Here is a 16,366-nt window from a genome sequence, read left to right on the forward strand (position 1 = left end):
GGATTTCCTTTGTGTACTATGAGGGCTGTTGGCAGCAAGGAGAGTATGGTAAGGAGAGGTGTGCCAGGTGATTACAGTGATAAGGCAATCTTTAAATTGCCTACGTGACTGAAAAGCCAATTTGTAAATATTTGTCTGCATTGATTGCAGCTTTGCTTTATCAGAACACCCGGTGATAAGTCACTGCTCTGGGATACTCTCTTGTAGGAAAGGTGGTCCAGTCTTCATTTTTTTTTTCTTTTTCTTTTTACAATCTTTCTTCCTCTCTTTCTCGTTCATGATTTTCCTTTACTGATTCTTTCTGTCTTTCTTTCTCTTTCTAGGAAGAGCCTAGGCAGCGCGCATGCGCTGTCTGCAAGACCTGTTGTCATCTCCTCTATCGGCTTTTGGCATGCCCATGAATTGACATTTGTTTGTTGTTGGCCATTTACAAATACAGGGTTTTTATTGGTGCATTGGGTTTGATTCTCCCGCCTTTGCGTGCTTGGGTCACGCTCAGGCGATTTCAATCATTGTTTGCTTGCGTTGGCCATCCCAATATGTCCCCGGTTCTTCCTGGTCATCCTGATCTGCCTTTTTATTTTTTAGGCTCTCAACATCTTTTTACGCTTTCAGGCCGTTTTACTGAGCAGTGCTCTGTTCGGCACCTGCAAAGTGGCAATTTTTGGTCCGGTAGCTGTTGAGCTATGCCAATAGCTCTAACTCAACAAAATAAATGCGAGACCTATTGCATTTCTAATGCTTGTTTTCTCTTGTTTCGAGTCTACTTTTCATTTTCTTTCTTTTATTTTCATTCATTCTGCTTTCATTTTTACCCCTTATTCTTGATGTTTTGTCACTTGCTGTCCGTACACTTGGATAAATTGTACACCGCAATGGGGATCTTATTGACATTATGAGGTTGCAGCTTTCACATAATTTGTATTTCCCTGAGTTTTAAAGAGTATGGTACTGAGGGGTGTTTAGCCAGTTTCACCATAATAACTAGCCTTAATCTGCTCACATTGAGAATAAAGTGCTCGATTTTAAGCATTGTAAATGTAATATCATATTAGTGATTTTAAAAAACCATCAATTCAGGCTAGCACATTTTATTTAAGGTATTTATTGTATGTGCCAACTTTGTGCTGCCAAGGAAAAGCAAATACAATAATTTTAATCTGATCTGAATCAGTAGAGTCACAGGTGAGGTTGCCATAGTTGAGATAAGAATCAATGTGTTTTTTGTGGTGCACATTATAAAAGTAATAATATTTGCGTAGATTGGTAGAGATCGTTTTTAATAGTTTGTTTATAAGTGGGTTTTGTAGGTTAAATTGCATGTTGTATCTTGGGCAGTGCTTAATTTGCAAAACAATAAGTTTCGGCTCCAAAGTTTTGCTCAGAAATCCGTGGCTGAATACCAAGGCTGCATAGAGTTGATTCCACTTCATGCTTCTTTAATCTACCATCACACACTCCCGACTGCCTTAGTTCACTCTTGCAGATTTCTGCTTCAACCCTTTGTCACGTTTTTTACTTTGTTTTCTTCCTCCTTCATTCTGCTCTGTGGTTTTCTGTCTTTTGCTCTATGTCAAAGTCTGATGAAGTAAAATATGCGCCGGTCCCGAAACATGGGGTAGGCTCCACCTGTACCACTGGCTCAAATTAAGCACTGATCTTGGGAGATCTTTGTAGAGTAATATGAGCTTTGATGAGTGTACTGAAGAACTCTTGCTTTTTCAGCTTTGGGTGGTTGACTGCCCATGTACGCAAGGCTCTACACAACCAACGACCCGCCTACATCAACCACCATCTGAACTTCCAACAACCGTTGGGTAGACTATGCTCTGCCTCCCTATGACTGATCCACATTACACGCATCCACTGAAGCAAAAGTGGAGAATGCACCTTCTCCTACATCACTGCAAAGACCTGGAATGACCTCCCCAAGCAGCTCCAGGCACCCACCACACTTCCCGAATTCTGAAGGGCTTTCAAGACCTGGTTGTTAGAATGAGCCGTCCGGGACTGGCAAGTGCCTGGATATCCTATCGGGGGATTAGCAACACTTTATAAATCCTGATTGATTGCTCAGCCTGAATAAAAAGATTTCTTTCTATGCATCATGTAGTAATGTCAAGACTTAGATGGTAACTTTTTTAACCACATAACAATAGAGAGTGGCTGGCAAGAAGGTTCAGTCGAATGAAAGTTTCTCCAGGAGAATGCAATCAAATCAGCATGTTTTATTATCTTTAAACAACAAAATCCCGAACCCTTTAAGGTGCTGAGAAAATATCAATCATTAGTATCAATATTATAAAAAATATGCCTTTCTTTATTGCCTGGACAAGAACACTGCTGCAGGGACTTGAGGCTAGTGTAAACATATCCTTACAGATTCTTATGGGTGAGCATTATCAGCAGCAGCAGCCCAGGGTGAGCTTGAAAGCTGGCTACGAATTGAACCCTGAAGTATAGAAAATGCTGATTAAAATTAAATTAAATACAGGTTTACTCCATTGCATACTGAAGTCTCCAGACTGAATTTGTAGCCTAGATTACACACACTTCCCGTGCTCTTTGGATACCGCGAACATTTACAATGTAGACCTAGTTAAGGCAATACTGCTTACTGCCATACTGATCCTAGTGTTGCTCGAAAAAACAGCATTGTCACTTACTCCTTCACCATAGGCATGCTCCAAAACATCTTCCTCTATGCGGGTCTTCTTCAGAAGGCTCTCTAGATCTAGCTAACATTTTTCCACCCTTCTTTTCTCAATCTTTCCTTTCACTGATCGACTTAGAATCCCTTCCAAATTGCTCGCACTCCTCCTTAGTGGGTGGTGATGTCCAGTTTTTCACCAGCTCTTAAGCCTAATTGTAAACATTAGCTATTTTTTTCTGGTAGGGCACATAAGACAAAGATTTGCATCTGATCATACAACGTGGTCAAGTAGGGAAGCCAGGTTTAGAACTCATTGCCAGTTTCCACTACATGCAATTTAACCATAAGGTATATTTAGCCGGAGTTAATTTTCAGACCCTGTGGCTTCCATACTTATGGTCTTACCTTGGAAGTAACCTTTCACACTTTTCACAGTTAACTATAATGTCTGGTTTGTAAGTATGTGTTGATGGTGTGTAAGTGTGTGTGTGACCCGTGCATACAGCCATTTTCTGTGCTTTGACTTTCCCTAAGAAGTACTGACCAATACATGGAGTTGCCAAGGCTAGAGCTATTTTTGATTGGATTCAAGTAGACACCCTACTCTCTCCTCTACTGGAAATGGTTATTTTCTTTCCAGAGGGTTTGACTTCTTTGGTTCCCTGTTGTCAAGCCAATATCATATGCTAATGGTTCCTCTTCGGAGCTGAAAGTTTAGCATGTTAGCGACGTAATAAATGTGAGTCAACCTCAAAAAAACAAGTCATGTGTCTCTAGTCTAGATTTGTCAGGGTGATTCTCAAGTTCATTACATTTTAATGGCCATGCCAAGACAAAAGCAAGGAGGTACAGCGGAATAGCAGAGAGACCTCAAATTTAATGCACGTGTCCTAAAGGAATGCGAGGTTTTCCTTTAGTTCCTATAATATTTTAATATTCATTTAATGATCACAGTTAACAGGTTCCTACAGTAACCAATTCCCTCTTTTTGAGAAATTTCACCTTGCGAAGGAGGTATGTAATAGCACCATGCTTGTGCAAATGAAGTTGTAAGTAGACAGTAGCACCACTATGAAATGGAGGGCTCATAAGTTAGAAGAGTCATCGCTATTTCTGATGGATCCCGCAAAAAATATTAAATATAGAGAGAGCATACAAGTCATAAGTTTATTACACGCAAACACACGCTAGGGTAACCAGATTTTGTAAACCAAAAAGCAGTGACTATAATTTTATAATCGACCGAGGGCCATAGAATGACTGACATTGTTCACCAACATTGAGAACACAGACAATAAAGCACTAAGAGTAATTAGAAGAAATTTTTGCACACACTCTCATTTGTGTTAATTAAATTGCTTTCTGATTAGGACTGCTGACTGATCTTGTACTAGGAAATATGCAAACATGCCTCCCTGTGTTTCAGTCGACCTTCTCTGAAGACCGAACATGTGTAAATTTATTGACATTTGCTGGGAGAGATGGATAAAAATAGGCAGCTCCCGCAAATCTGGAACATTTGATCAACCCCAAAAAACATACACCCATGCATAGTCATGCACACACACATAGGTACAACTTAAATACACATCTAGGGCATGTTGTGCATTAAATTAAACTAGTATTAATAAAAAGAAGGAATAATTTAACATTGTTACTAAGTCAGGATAGTTGAACAAGTCCACAGTTGACGCGAACGCTGGGATTGTCACAAAGGGAAATCTTTACATTGCAACTTTGGGTAAGGTTTACATGCCCCTTATTTATTTATTTTAAAATTGACGCAAAAGTGGCGCAAGGGGCTTGTAAATCTGCCTCTTTGTGTGTTCCAAACTCAGCCTTCTTAGCCTAATTCCTCATTGTTTCAAGATGACATCCCTGAATACTGAGCAGGCTGAAACATAAAAGGCCTAGTAATTGCCATCTGCATTACGGTGAGCATTCTTCATAGTTTATGGTCATCGAATGATCACCCTGTACCCAAGTAAAACAATGCAACACTCAAAAGGAGCCATGCCTTCAGTACCACAGTCGGCTCATAGTGCTAGGAAGTTTTCCTAAAGCAGATACTTTTGTAAGTAATGTCTCAAAGATATTGCCTTGCAACTGAAGGGAAATACAAAATGGGGGGAGAGTTTTCAGACTCCCAACTAAGATAAAAAGATCAAAATATAGTGTATTCATGCATGTACAGCTATATTATAAAAGATGTATAGCTCATTCATTTTTATTTAGAAAAAGTAATCGGATTCATTGGATTAAAGCAGGGACCCACAGCATCCTATTTTAATTGGCTGGTTGTAAGTCCGGCTTAAGTTACTTGATTGATTCAATGCAGAAACATGTAGGTTCATGCCTGATAGACCAATTATCAATTTGCAATCAAAATGATCTCATGGGAGCAGTCATCATCCTCTGGCTCACAGAAACACCACAAACATATAAACAAGACCGGGAGCTTTTTCAAATAAGGCTTTGCTCCAACTTTCACAACAGTCTGGTATTTGTCTTTGGCGCCCACCACCCATATTGTCTAGACGTCGAGGGTTTATTCTTAAACACTTTTATTTATTTTCAAAATGTGTCTTGATAGCATTGGTATAGTCACATACAAGATCAGCAATGCAGAGTTTTGATAAAATGCCAACACCCCACCCTCTACAGTCCTCTTGGAGATCGAAGAGCTGCCAGCTCCATGTTTCCATTCAAAGCTTGTGTGACTTGAACATGACTGGTCTTATATCTAAAGCCATGCAATGCAACGGAGACACAATGAGTAGAGGTTGTAGCAAAAATTGATTCTGCTGAGGATTTAAGGTTGTAACAGTTATAAATGTCACTTGTCCCCTTCTTGGAAAGCAGAACTCAAGGCCTTGCAAAGGGCATCGAATGTGCATGTCTACGTCACATAATATCTCTCAGTCCAGGTGGGAGTTTCTACTACCCAATATCTTGCCAAAACCTCCCCACAAATTAATACCAAAGGTGCCAAAATCAAGGAGAACTTCTCAATGGTCTAGTTGGTCTGTTTAGAAGATCTTTCTCTGTGAATATCATGAGTACGTTTCAGTGGGAGGGCGTGTGTCTGGCAAAGGTAGGCTAGGAGAATCTTCCATGTGAGCAGGTGGACTTTAGAGTCCGCAACACGTCATACGAGTGCCTGAGTTTGTAACTTGTGCTGAATATAACTCCAAAATGTAGGCATGTGCCATTTCTTGAGGCCCTTGAGTGACTATGTGGGGAGCTTGGAACCTACCACACCCTCTGACTGAAATTGATATTTCCTCCATTTCGAAAGTCTGGAGGCAAAAATCTTACCTCCCATATTTATTACGATGGAGGGTCATTTTCCCAGTCAAAATTGGCAGTCTAGCACCATTTGTTTAACAGCAATTTGGTCAGTTTACACTACAGTACGTTGCAAAAATTATCAAAGTGTGATAAAAAAATATAAATATAAAAGCTCATACTTAGATTCCCTGTTCCATGATTGTGGGTGGCCATTAGACTGCTGCTGCCTGTTGCTGGAATTTTTCATTAAACTCTTAAATATTGTATTGTATGTAGTAAAGCACCGCCTTGGCAGTCACAAACTATTTCTATCTCTTAATATGCTATACCAGGTGCAACTATGATCAGCCATTTTGTCGATGCATTTTAGAAAATAATGTATTGTCGATCATGCCCAGGTATCCTAGAGGGCAGCCATTTTGTTTACCGAAAATAGGAAGTGTTATTTTAGACCTACCCACATTCATCCAGGATCTTTATATGTACTAGCGAGAAAGTGATGTCACTATCACCCTTACACATATGCATCAGGATGAAGCCATTTTATGGACTGACCATCGGCCCCACACCAATTAATCAGGGATCAGCCATTTTGTGTATTCCTATGGGGATGATGTCATCACAGGTGGAATCCACTGTTCACTGATTGACTTTTCTTACTGTGCCTTCATTCTGCCCTCAAAACACAACATGGCCGTGTTAGTGAACCAGACAATTGCCATACCTGAGGCCATTACTTCATTTAAAGGATTACATGAGGTTTTACACCAGGAGAAGGGATCCTGTGCTTATCGTGACCCCTTCAAGAAGGTTTATAAGCACGTAAAGTTCATAATATTGAAAGCCACCATGTTTTGCATTTCAACGTGCAATTCTTTATGTCAAGCACACTTTTTGCTGACAAGGGTGTTTTAGGACAGTCTCATATCAAAACTGTTTTGTCTTCATTCATTTACGACAAGAATAAAGCAAGTCACCCCAGCAATGTCACTGTTTGTTTCTCCCAGTGATGTATTTTTATCTTCTTGAAAAACAGAGTTAATGTCTGAAGGGTAGGAATCTCCCCATTAGCTGTTATGTAGGACAAATCAGAAACCCAGAGAAGGTAGAGTGAATGTATTCTGTAGAGTAAAGGCCATTGGCCTGATCCGATGGCATTTGCACCCACACCTGGTCATTTTCTTTAAGTTCAAGCACTGCACTCCCAGAAGCTTGGTCAAGAAATCCTTTCTTGTACTCATCATAGGTGTATGTTGCAGGCACGTTGTTCTTGTAAAGCGCCACCCAGACATTGGTTCCTTTGACATGGACGTGGTATGCAAAGTAGTAGACACCAGGGATTGGGCATGTGAATATTCCAGTTGATGGGTTGTAGCCATTGTGTCCATTGTACAAAGTTCTATCAAACTTGACTGGCATCCCGGATGCTGGGAAGGGAGAGCTGAGGATCGCGGTGAATGCTGGTGCGATACTGGCAGAGAGTTCCCCTGTGCCGTACTGGGGCTTTCCAGGCTTTCCATTTCCCAAGACTGCGCCTTCAACACCTCCATCTGGAAGGTGAAGGCCAGCAATGCTAGATTCATCAAAGATGCCAGGCGGTCCAGGAGGGCCTGGCATGCCTGGAGGCCCCTGAAGTCCATTTAACCCTGGTTGACCGGGAACTCCAGGTGGCCCAGTAGGGCCTGGGAGCCCAGGTTCGCCTAACTTCCCATTACCAGGAATTCCAGGGATACCTGGCTCCCCTTTGAACCCTGGTAATCCTTGAGGTCCGATGGGGCCTGATGATCCTTGTAGACCTGGAATTCCTGCGGGACCTCTTATGCCTGGCTGTCCCGGATAACCAGATTCTCCTTTTTGACCAAAAGACCCACTTGACCCTGGTGCCCCTGGAAGTCCTATTAGTCCAGGCTCTCCTTTAGGACCAATTGGTCCGCCTGTTCCCGGAAAACCTGGCAAGCCCCTTTCACCAGGTACACCTGGCTTACCGGAGAAACCGTTAGGCCCTTGATCTCCAGGAAGTCCTCGAAGTCCAGGAGAGCCAGCAGGTCCCACGTCACCTTTTAGACCTGGCATTCCATGTTTACCTGGCATCCCTATCGAGCCAGGAAGCCCAGGGGGCCCAATAATCCCTTGTGGTCCTGGTTCACCTGGCTCCCCATCTAAACCTGGCTCACCTACATCTCCTACTGTTCCTGGAATTCCGCTGGGTCCACGATCGCCTTTCATTCCAGGAAAACCAGGTTTCCCATAGCCCGCTGCTCCGGGTACACCAGGTATGCCACGGAGTCCAGGTTCCCCTTTCGGACCGATTGGTCCTGGCATACCAGGCAACCCATTGGAACCTGGTTTTCCCAAGCCATCTAGACCTGGTGGACCAGGGGGCCCTTGAAGACCAGGCGCCCCACGAAACCCAGGCTCGCCAATGTCACCAAGGTCTCCTTTTGCACCAGGAACACCAGGCAATCCATCAAGTCCTGGTTTTCCAATTCCATTTGGGCCAGGAGGCCCTTGAGGGCCAGGTAGGCCTCCAGCCCCCTTAGGGCCGGGAAGCCCTGGCTTCCCAAACCCATTTTCACCTTTTAAGCCCTTATCTCCTCGAGGTCCAGGTTCCCCTTTTGATCCTGGTTCTCCCCTAAAGCCTGGAGGTCCAGAAGTACCTTGTGCACCTGGTTTACCATTTACTGAGAGACCTGCTGGCCCTGGAATGCCAGGAGGACCAGGTAGTCCGGTTGCTCCATACTCTCCTCTTATTCCAGGTTCACCTTTGGCTCCAGGAAATCCTTTGCTCCCAGGTTTTCCTGGAATTCCAGGCATTCCTGGTTTTCCCATACCAGGGAAACCTGGTGGTCCAATTGGGCCTGGTTGTCCATGAAGTCCCGGCTTTCCAATTCCTGGTTTCCCTGGAAATCCGGGTGGCCCGGGTGGTCCTCTTGGTCCAGGCTTCCCTGCAGGACCGGGTTCTCCTTTGAGGTCCAATGGAAGAATTGGTGGCATATCTGGCAGAGAAAGAGACATAAACCATAATATATTATGTTAGATAATCCCACTTCATAAATTATGAATACAAATAAAGTGATCAATCAGAGGAAAAGCAAACCAAGAGTTGTCACAAATTCATGTAAGTTAATCAGATTCAAAATGCATTTTATGCTCTTGAAGTCTCTTTACCAGAGAAGGAAACAGACTCCCCAAGTCCCCCTAATGTGTGTCAGACGGGTGGGAGAAGTAAATCACATCTGGTGGACGTGTAAGTGCTGCTAGCAAATACCAGACATGTTCCTACTATGGCAACCCATGATCCTTGACCTCTGGCAACCACCATCGTAATTTGGTGGTCCATACCATTGATGTAGGCTCTCTTCTTCTAGAAGCACATTTCTTCAAACTAAGATTTGTTTTAGTGCAATACTTAACCTATATTGGGAACTAAAAATCTATGATCCACCAGAAGCTAACCTTGCAGGAATATCCCTCTTAACACCTCACATTGGGGATCTGGACAGTCGCTGTTTCTAACTGCGTGCACAAAAGGGCTGAGTGTAGAAGAAGCAACCACATGCAAAGCTGCATGATGTAGCATGAGTAACTAAAAACACGCGCAACATTGTATGAAACAGTATGAGCATCTACAACCACATACACCACTATGTGAAATAGTATAAGTAACTACAACCACTTGCAATGCTTTGTGAAACATTGAGTCACTACAACAACAGGTGACATGTCTGAAATAGCTTGAGTAACTACAACCACATTCATAACTTGCAATTAGCCCGAATAAATGCAATCACTTGCAATGTTGTGCGAAACAGCATGCATATCTACAACAACATGCAATATTATGGAAAACAGCACAGTTATGTGCAACCCATACAACCATATACAACGCGGTGGGGAATAACATAAGTAACTACAACAGGATGCTGTGCTGTAAGAAATAGTGCAGATAACTACATTTTGGACTCTACCTCTGAGCGGATATACAAAGAAGGTTCGGGATGATTAGCCAAGCTTAAAGTGCCCCACCACAGAATATCTGTAGTGTTCTTACATTGTATTTGGGCTATGGAATGTATACATCTCTTGCTGAGAAATGTATAAATACCATATTTAAAACTCTACTTTTTTAGAGCCACCTTTATTTTTGCTGAGAAACAGGCCTAACTACTTCTTTCCTTTTATTACACAGTCTGCTGATTTCAGCAAAAATAAAAAAAACATTTTTAGGTAAAACTCCCAAAGGCTATTCAAATGCATTCTTAGCATATTTAATTAATACTAAGCTCCACACTTCTCGGGTCTAAAAGTACAAAGCCTCACTGGAAGAGTAAACTACCCAACCTAAGGTGAGGTCTCGAGTTCTAAGGTTGAGCAGTTGCTACCCTGTTCAGGGCTATTTCTTGGAATCGTATACTTCTGTCCTACAAGCATGCTAAAGTACCTATTAAAATTAGCTAACCCCCTCTTGAACCGTAGGCAGACATTTGGCAAAAAAACTATTTAAGAATGCATGCATCACTCACAAGGCCCTCCACAATGCCACACCGTCCTATTTGGTTGGAAAACCGGAAAACTCTGATGTTCAGTGGGGATCAAGAAAATACTGCAGCCCTCATGCTAGGACCTTTCTACCGTCAGGCAAGAATGCTATGTGAGACAAGCATTCAATGGATCTTGGATCTAGACCTTCCTCCCTCCAACTCATGGCACAACCTCGTGCCTTGCCAGATTTGATAAGGATCTTCTTAGGAATCACTTTGGGTAAGCAGTTATCGCTTCTCTACATCCCCTTTTACCATACACTCAATCTATCCAGGTATGATCTGTTTAACCTTTCCCCCCCTGGTATGAACTACTGGATTTATGTTTTCTTTGTTGTGTATCTGTTACTTTTATGATAATTTGTATCTGTATTCTTCTTTTTCTTATGTAAAGTTCTCTGATGCCTTTGGGCCAAGTTTGTGCTACATAAAACCACAAAACTATATAACAGATACATACAGTAGGAGAAGGTTGTAAGACTGACTGTAAACTGAAGTGGCAACCTACGCCCTCTGCAGTCTATAGGCTCTCTCGGGCCTGCCCTACTATGTCTTAAGCACTATGCCATGAATTGTAACTCTCTCTTAACAGTCGCTTCTCTATCTTCCCACATCCTGCTCTCTCCTGCCCTTGCTTACTCATTGATATTAGGATTTAGCTGATACAACTGTCTGCCCTTGGTGTCCCCCTCAGTGGCGTAATGAAACTTGAGCGGGTCAAAGAGTAAACTTGGTCATGTGGTTGGGAGTGGTGTCACTTTGGCTAACACAGTATTATGGGCTGCCAATTGTCAGGTGTTTGCATCCACTCTACTACTCTTCCCACTTCCATCCTCCCTATACCTACAGCCAACTACCCACAATTAACTATTGCTCCATCCAAGGAGATATTATCTTTTTGGGAGACCACTGTCCAATTCCTTGTAACTTGAGCTGTTCTTTCCTTTCTACTGTTCCGGCTTCCATGCTTCCTGTTTCCCTTCAGGGTGGGACATAGCACCAAACACATAGCCAACCTAGCATAAATGAGCTTGCCATAGCCTATTGATAATGACTGCTAATCTATATTAAACCTAGAACTAAAGCACATAAAAAGCATGTGTGCAAATGCTTACTTGGAAAATGCCAGTTTCAAAGGGTACTGTGGTTCGCCGAGTTTAGGCCTCAGCATATACTGAGCTATGTTGCACCCCAACATAGATGCAAAAGTGTGTGGTTCTATTGTAAAAGTATTAACAAATAGAGCTTAGAGCAACCTCGCCTTTTGCTTTTGCTCTTGGTAACAATGATAACGTACACGTTCTAAAACCATTTTCATGTCTTAGTCCTCATTTTTCCGGGCAATGTCTGAATCTGGAGTAAAAAACTCAGAGTACTTGGGACCATATTTACAAGGAAGTAATGCAGTGTGGTGCCACAAGCCATTTGGCCGTCCACGCTGTGTTACTTTCGAAGCAAAGGGATGTTTCATATTTACAACAATATGACGTATCCCTGAGCTCTTCCGTGCACTGGGCGCACAATGCACACCTTCCTGCAGAATAACAATCGCAAGAGGTGTTTTCCTCTTTCTATGAGTGCTGCAGAATGCACGCATAGAAAGAGGAAACCATGAGGAGAAATATACGTTTTTTCTTCCTTGTGCCTCCTTATGCCTCCCTTGGGGTGGCGTAGGATTCTGACGCATTCCCAAGTTTTCGAAACGTAGTAAAACTGGGAATACAGCAGAATCCATGTGTTTTGCGTGGGAACACCCACAGCAACACCCATGGAACGCCCCTTTCATGCAAAGTGCCACGTGAACAGGAGGAGTATTTACAAGAACACGAAAAGCCACAGAGTGTGACTTTATGTGTCCTTGTAAATATGGGGCATCACACTGCGCCACTGGGGCCTCAAAAAAAGTGACACACTGGCAGAGCAACGGGCTTGTAAATATGTCCCTTGGAGCGCATGCTATTATGAGAGTGGGGTGCTTTTTCAACCAATTTTACGGCCATGCCTGAGGGCATATGAGGCTTACCTGGCCCAGTGGCCTTTAATGGTTGAGTTAGCAACGGCTACCTGACATTTTTCCCAGAATGAGGCTTCTGGTTCTATGGCAGGAACCATTGTGAAGCAGTGGTGTCTCTAGAAATGATTGGGGGAGGCACAAATTGGGCCACAAATAAACAGAGGGTACTGGTAGGACAAACTGCACAGGGCATTTGTGATAAGTGTATGTATGTCTGTGTTTGTGCGTTATAAATACACAACAATATCAGCGGCTCTACGGGAAGTAGTCAATTCAAATTGATTTATTCACAGCAATAACAAGGATGCTTTTCAAACGAACTCTTGCGTAAATTGACACAGTACCACATACTGCCCACATAAAGACAGTCTCTCTTTGCTGTTCATGCTACAATGATACTTGGAGTTGTAGTTTAGATTACACATGTATGGTTTAGATCAGGCGCGCAACACCCATTAGACTCAAAGGGCTTCAGCAACCCCCCCCCCTCCCCCGCCCCCACCCTCCCCCATTGTGTGTGGCAGCCCGGATGAGACAGCTTCCGGGGCACACAACCAGCCGCACCTGAGCACTTCACAGGTCTTTAAAAGACCATTTGCATGCTAATGAGGCCATGCTGTTGTTTCACACCTTCTAAGAGCCACTGCAGCTCCACTCTGCATGTTGCTTAAAGATTCAGGGTAGTGGGCATAGTGGGGCGCGCACTCACACACTTTGTGTGCATGCGCCTGCTCATTTCCCGCAAGAAATGCGCATGCGCATTTGTGAGGAAGAAGTGGGTAAGATACCAGGAAGAGGGAGCCCCGGGACGCCACATCGCAGGTAAGTCGTTTTCTAGTTTTAGAAGGTTTTTAAATTATATTAAGGGCATTTAGAAGAGGGCGGGAGGGAGGCAGGTGGCAGGCAACTTCGCTCCTCCATGGCGTGTGTGTAGTGTTGCCTACTACGCCTACTTTGCGAATCGCGAAGTAGACAACACTACGCACACTCCATGGACGGAGCGGAGTACTAGGCCCACCCCTAGTTTTACCGCTCTTGTAGGCAAAAAAATGTGTAGACACAATTCCTGTAACCTCCCACAGGGCCATTTGAATTTTAAAGTACATGCATGTAATGCATGCAGTGTTGGTTCGCGTGCAGCAGCAAAGAAGGCCTATCTCCATTTTCCACTCTGCGTCTTACCGAGTTTGCACAGTGGTGTTGTTTTCCATTCTTTCAGCTCATCTCCATGATTTAAGCCCCTTGTTCATTGGGACCAACTCCAAGATCAAGTATAAAACCAGAATATCAAGATCCTTACTGCTGACTCCTGCACAGATGTGCACATTCTCTACCTTCATAGCCCCAACTATCTCTAGGGCTTATACATATAAGGAGTCTTGATGAACCATTTATTACCCAGAATCGTAACGCCATCGACTATTTAGGCAGACCGGTTTAATTGTATCTAATTGCGGTTTCTAGACCTCTCACTCACAATTTTGTGGTACACATTTAGTTCGGCAGATCACACAAGTGTGTTACGTTTTTCGAGCACCAAGTTCATATACGTTTCACTTCACTATAGGTTATTTATTTGTCAACTAAAATGTGCAAATATATATGATCATTAAATCAAAAAATATGATTGTACAAATGATAGTCCATCTTGCTTATGTTGATGGAATGCCGTGCTGTATATTCTCCTAAGAAATTCCACGAGCAATCATGGGCACCAGGCGTACCTGAAAAGTCAGACGTCCAACCTACTACATAAATAACTGAAGTATTTGTAAAGCTCTAGATTAACTGAAGGTGTCCTGGCGCTGAATAACAGATGTTTATTGTTACTGTACTCAATGGTACTCAATTTATCGACCTCAAATGGATGAAAGGCTGAGTGGACCCGCCAGGATTTGAATCTGTGACCATGAGGTCCAACACTGGCCCCTGCAGTGGCTGCTTTAGTCCACTGAGCCACCAGACCCAGTTTACGACGTACCATCGACATATGCAGGATTTACCAAGAGTTTCAGGAGACGTCTAGTGGAATGTGTGTCTCGTGTCTGAGGCTCGATGAGGAATACAAAGGAGCCCTATCTATAACCTCTGCGACAATGCTTAATTGTCCTAAGGATTTCAACAGCAGCATGAAAAACTGAAACAAATTATTAAACACACAGTAAATATTTAGAGATCCCTGAGAGCGGCATAATCCTCCATTGGCCACCTATAGTATAAATCTTTTATAGTGAAGTCTTGAAGAACATGGATTGGTAATCTTTTTTACCCACTGAAATGGGTGTTGATTGTTTTTAGGAGAGATCCTAGCCCGCAACACAACAACGGCAGAAATAGAAGATCTTTTCCCGTTGCAAATTCTGGTGTATGTGGGGTGTGGCTGGGATTGGTACAAGGGGTGTATATATTTATATATATAGATTCCAACCGGAAAGTCCGTGCGACGCTTCCACACTGAACCCAGAGCGCAGACACAGGTGAATAAATCCGCAGCCAGACTTACTAGGATATTTCTTCGTCCTTTATTGCATATAAAGTGCAGAGGTGCAACACACTGCCAAACAGACGCGATTCGGGCGTGAACGCGTGAACGCCCTTGCTCACTGTCAGCGGGTAAGCGGTACATAACTCATTTAAATACATTGGTTAATTACAATGACGCGCCAAAACCTCCTCCTTCAGTTTCATTGAGCTAGAAAAGAGGACTATGGTGGACACCCATCCATATTGTGCATACTTAATAGTTCGGCCATTTTAAAACGGAGCAAAGTTGAAAATTTGTATGACATACATAGGTAAAATTTGAAACTTTGTATGACATGTATAGATAAAATACAAACTTTTAGGGATATTAACATTCCTTATTGGGTTGTGGTGTAGCTTATTGCAGCAAACGCAAGGAATACATTATATAAAGTGCAAATGCATAGTGGCCGTTATTGTGCAAATATTGCGGGTGCAAATACGCAAACTTATTAACTGTGCAAATACGCAACATATTAATCGTTCAAATACATTAGTTAACAAATAATGGCATTTCATATATATACACAAATCTGAAATCATATCCTGGCGTTCGATTACTTATACCACAATACAAGTTGTAAATATAATTCTTAACCAAAACATTTGGAAAATATGTAAAGGTTCCATAGTATGTCATAACTTCGTTAAATGAAAATTCATGTTTTCTATTATTGAGCTCTATTGGATGGGTTACCACAATCATGATAAGAGATCAATACTTGAGCACGTATAGTGTATATCCAATTAACATTATGTAATAGTGTACCGCTAGTAGAAAAATGTAAATACAAATGACCAAAAAGTGAAGGAGTGCTGAGATGTCCTACTTAATAAGCAGGAGGACATCAGGGGGTGAAGGGAAAAAAATTCCATAATTAAACTGTTTCAGTGATTAAAATATGCAAACGCATAAAGTTTCATCATTGCCCACTTGTCAAACAGAATGACAAATTACATTTCATACAAAATAGTGGCCTATAGTTCCTGACAAAGACCATCAACTAATATGTAAAGTATAGATGAAATGGAAAAGGCTGTTATAAGTGGTGCTTATGGTGTTAACGGAACGTATACAAATGCACTATTATACAGCTTCAAGTGGTTATATACTGTCCAAGAAAAACCATAGAACATGGTTTACAGGTTGCCCACAAAACTTTAACCTAGATGATATAACGATCAAATTTTACAGAAAGGTGCTCAGATCTTCTCCCATGTTCAAACCTCCCGGGGTCTTAGTATTGAGGCGAACTATATATAGGGACTCCATCTGTCTTAATTGTTTTTCATAATCCCCACCTTTTTTGCTTGTTCTTACCGCATCTATTACAAAATAGCTCA

At 42.4% G+C, this 16,366-nt stretch overlaps 1 protein-coding gene across 1 annotated transcript in view; it reads right to left on the minus strand.

The window, feature by feature from the left end:
* Positions 1 to 3,806: 3,806 nt before the first annotated feature.
* Positions 3,807 to 16,366, minus strand: part of COL8A2 (collagen type VIII alpha 2 chain) — a 443,809-nt gene continuing 431,249 nt past the window's right edge. The window contains exon 4 of the mRNA XM_086956494.1: positions 3,807 to 8,940. Coding sequence (XP_086812620.1) covers positions 7,019 to 8,940 — 1,922 coding nt within the window. The 3' untranslated portion in view covers positions 3,807 to 7,018. The remainder of the gene's footprint in view (positions 8,941 to 16,366) is intronic.

The sequence above is a fragment of the Lissotriton vulgaris genome, chromosome 2_1, assembly GCF_964263255.1.
Source record: "Lissotriton vulgaris chromosome 2_1, aLisVul1.2, whole genome shotgun sequence".
Classification (NCBI taxonomy): Eukaryota; Metazoa; Chordata; class Amphibia; order Caudata; family Salamandridae; genus Lissotriton; species Lissotriton vulgaris.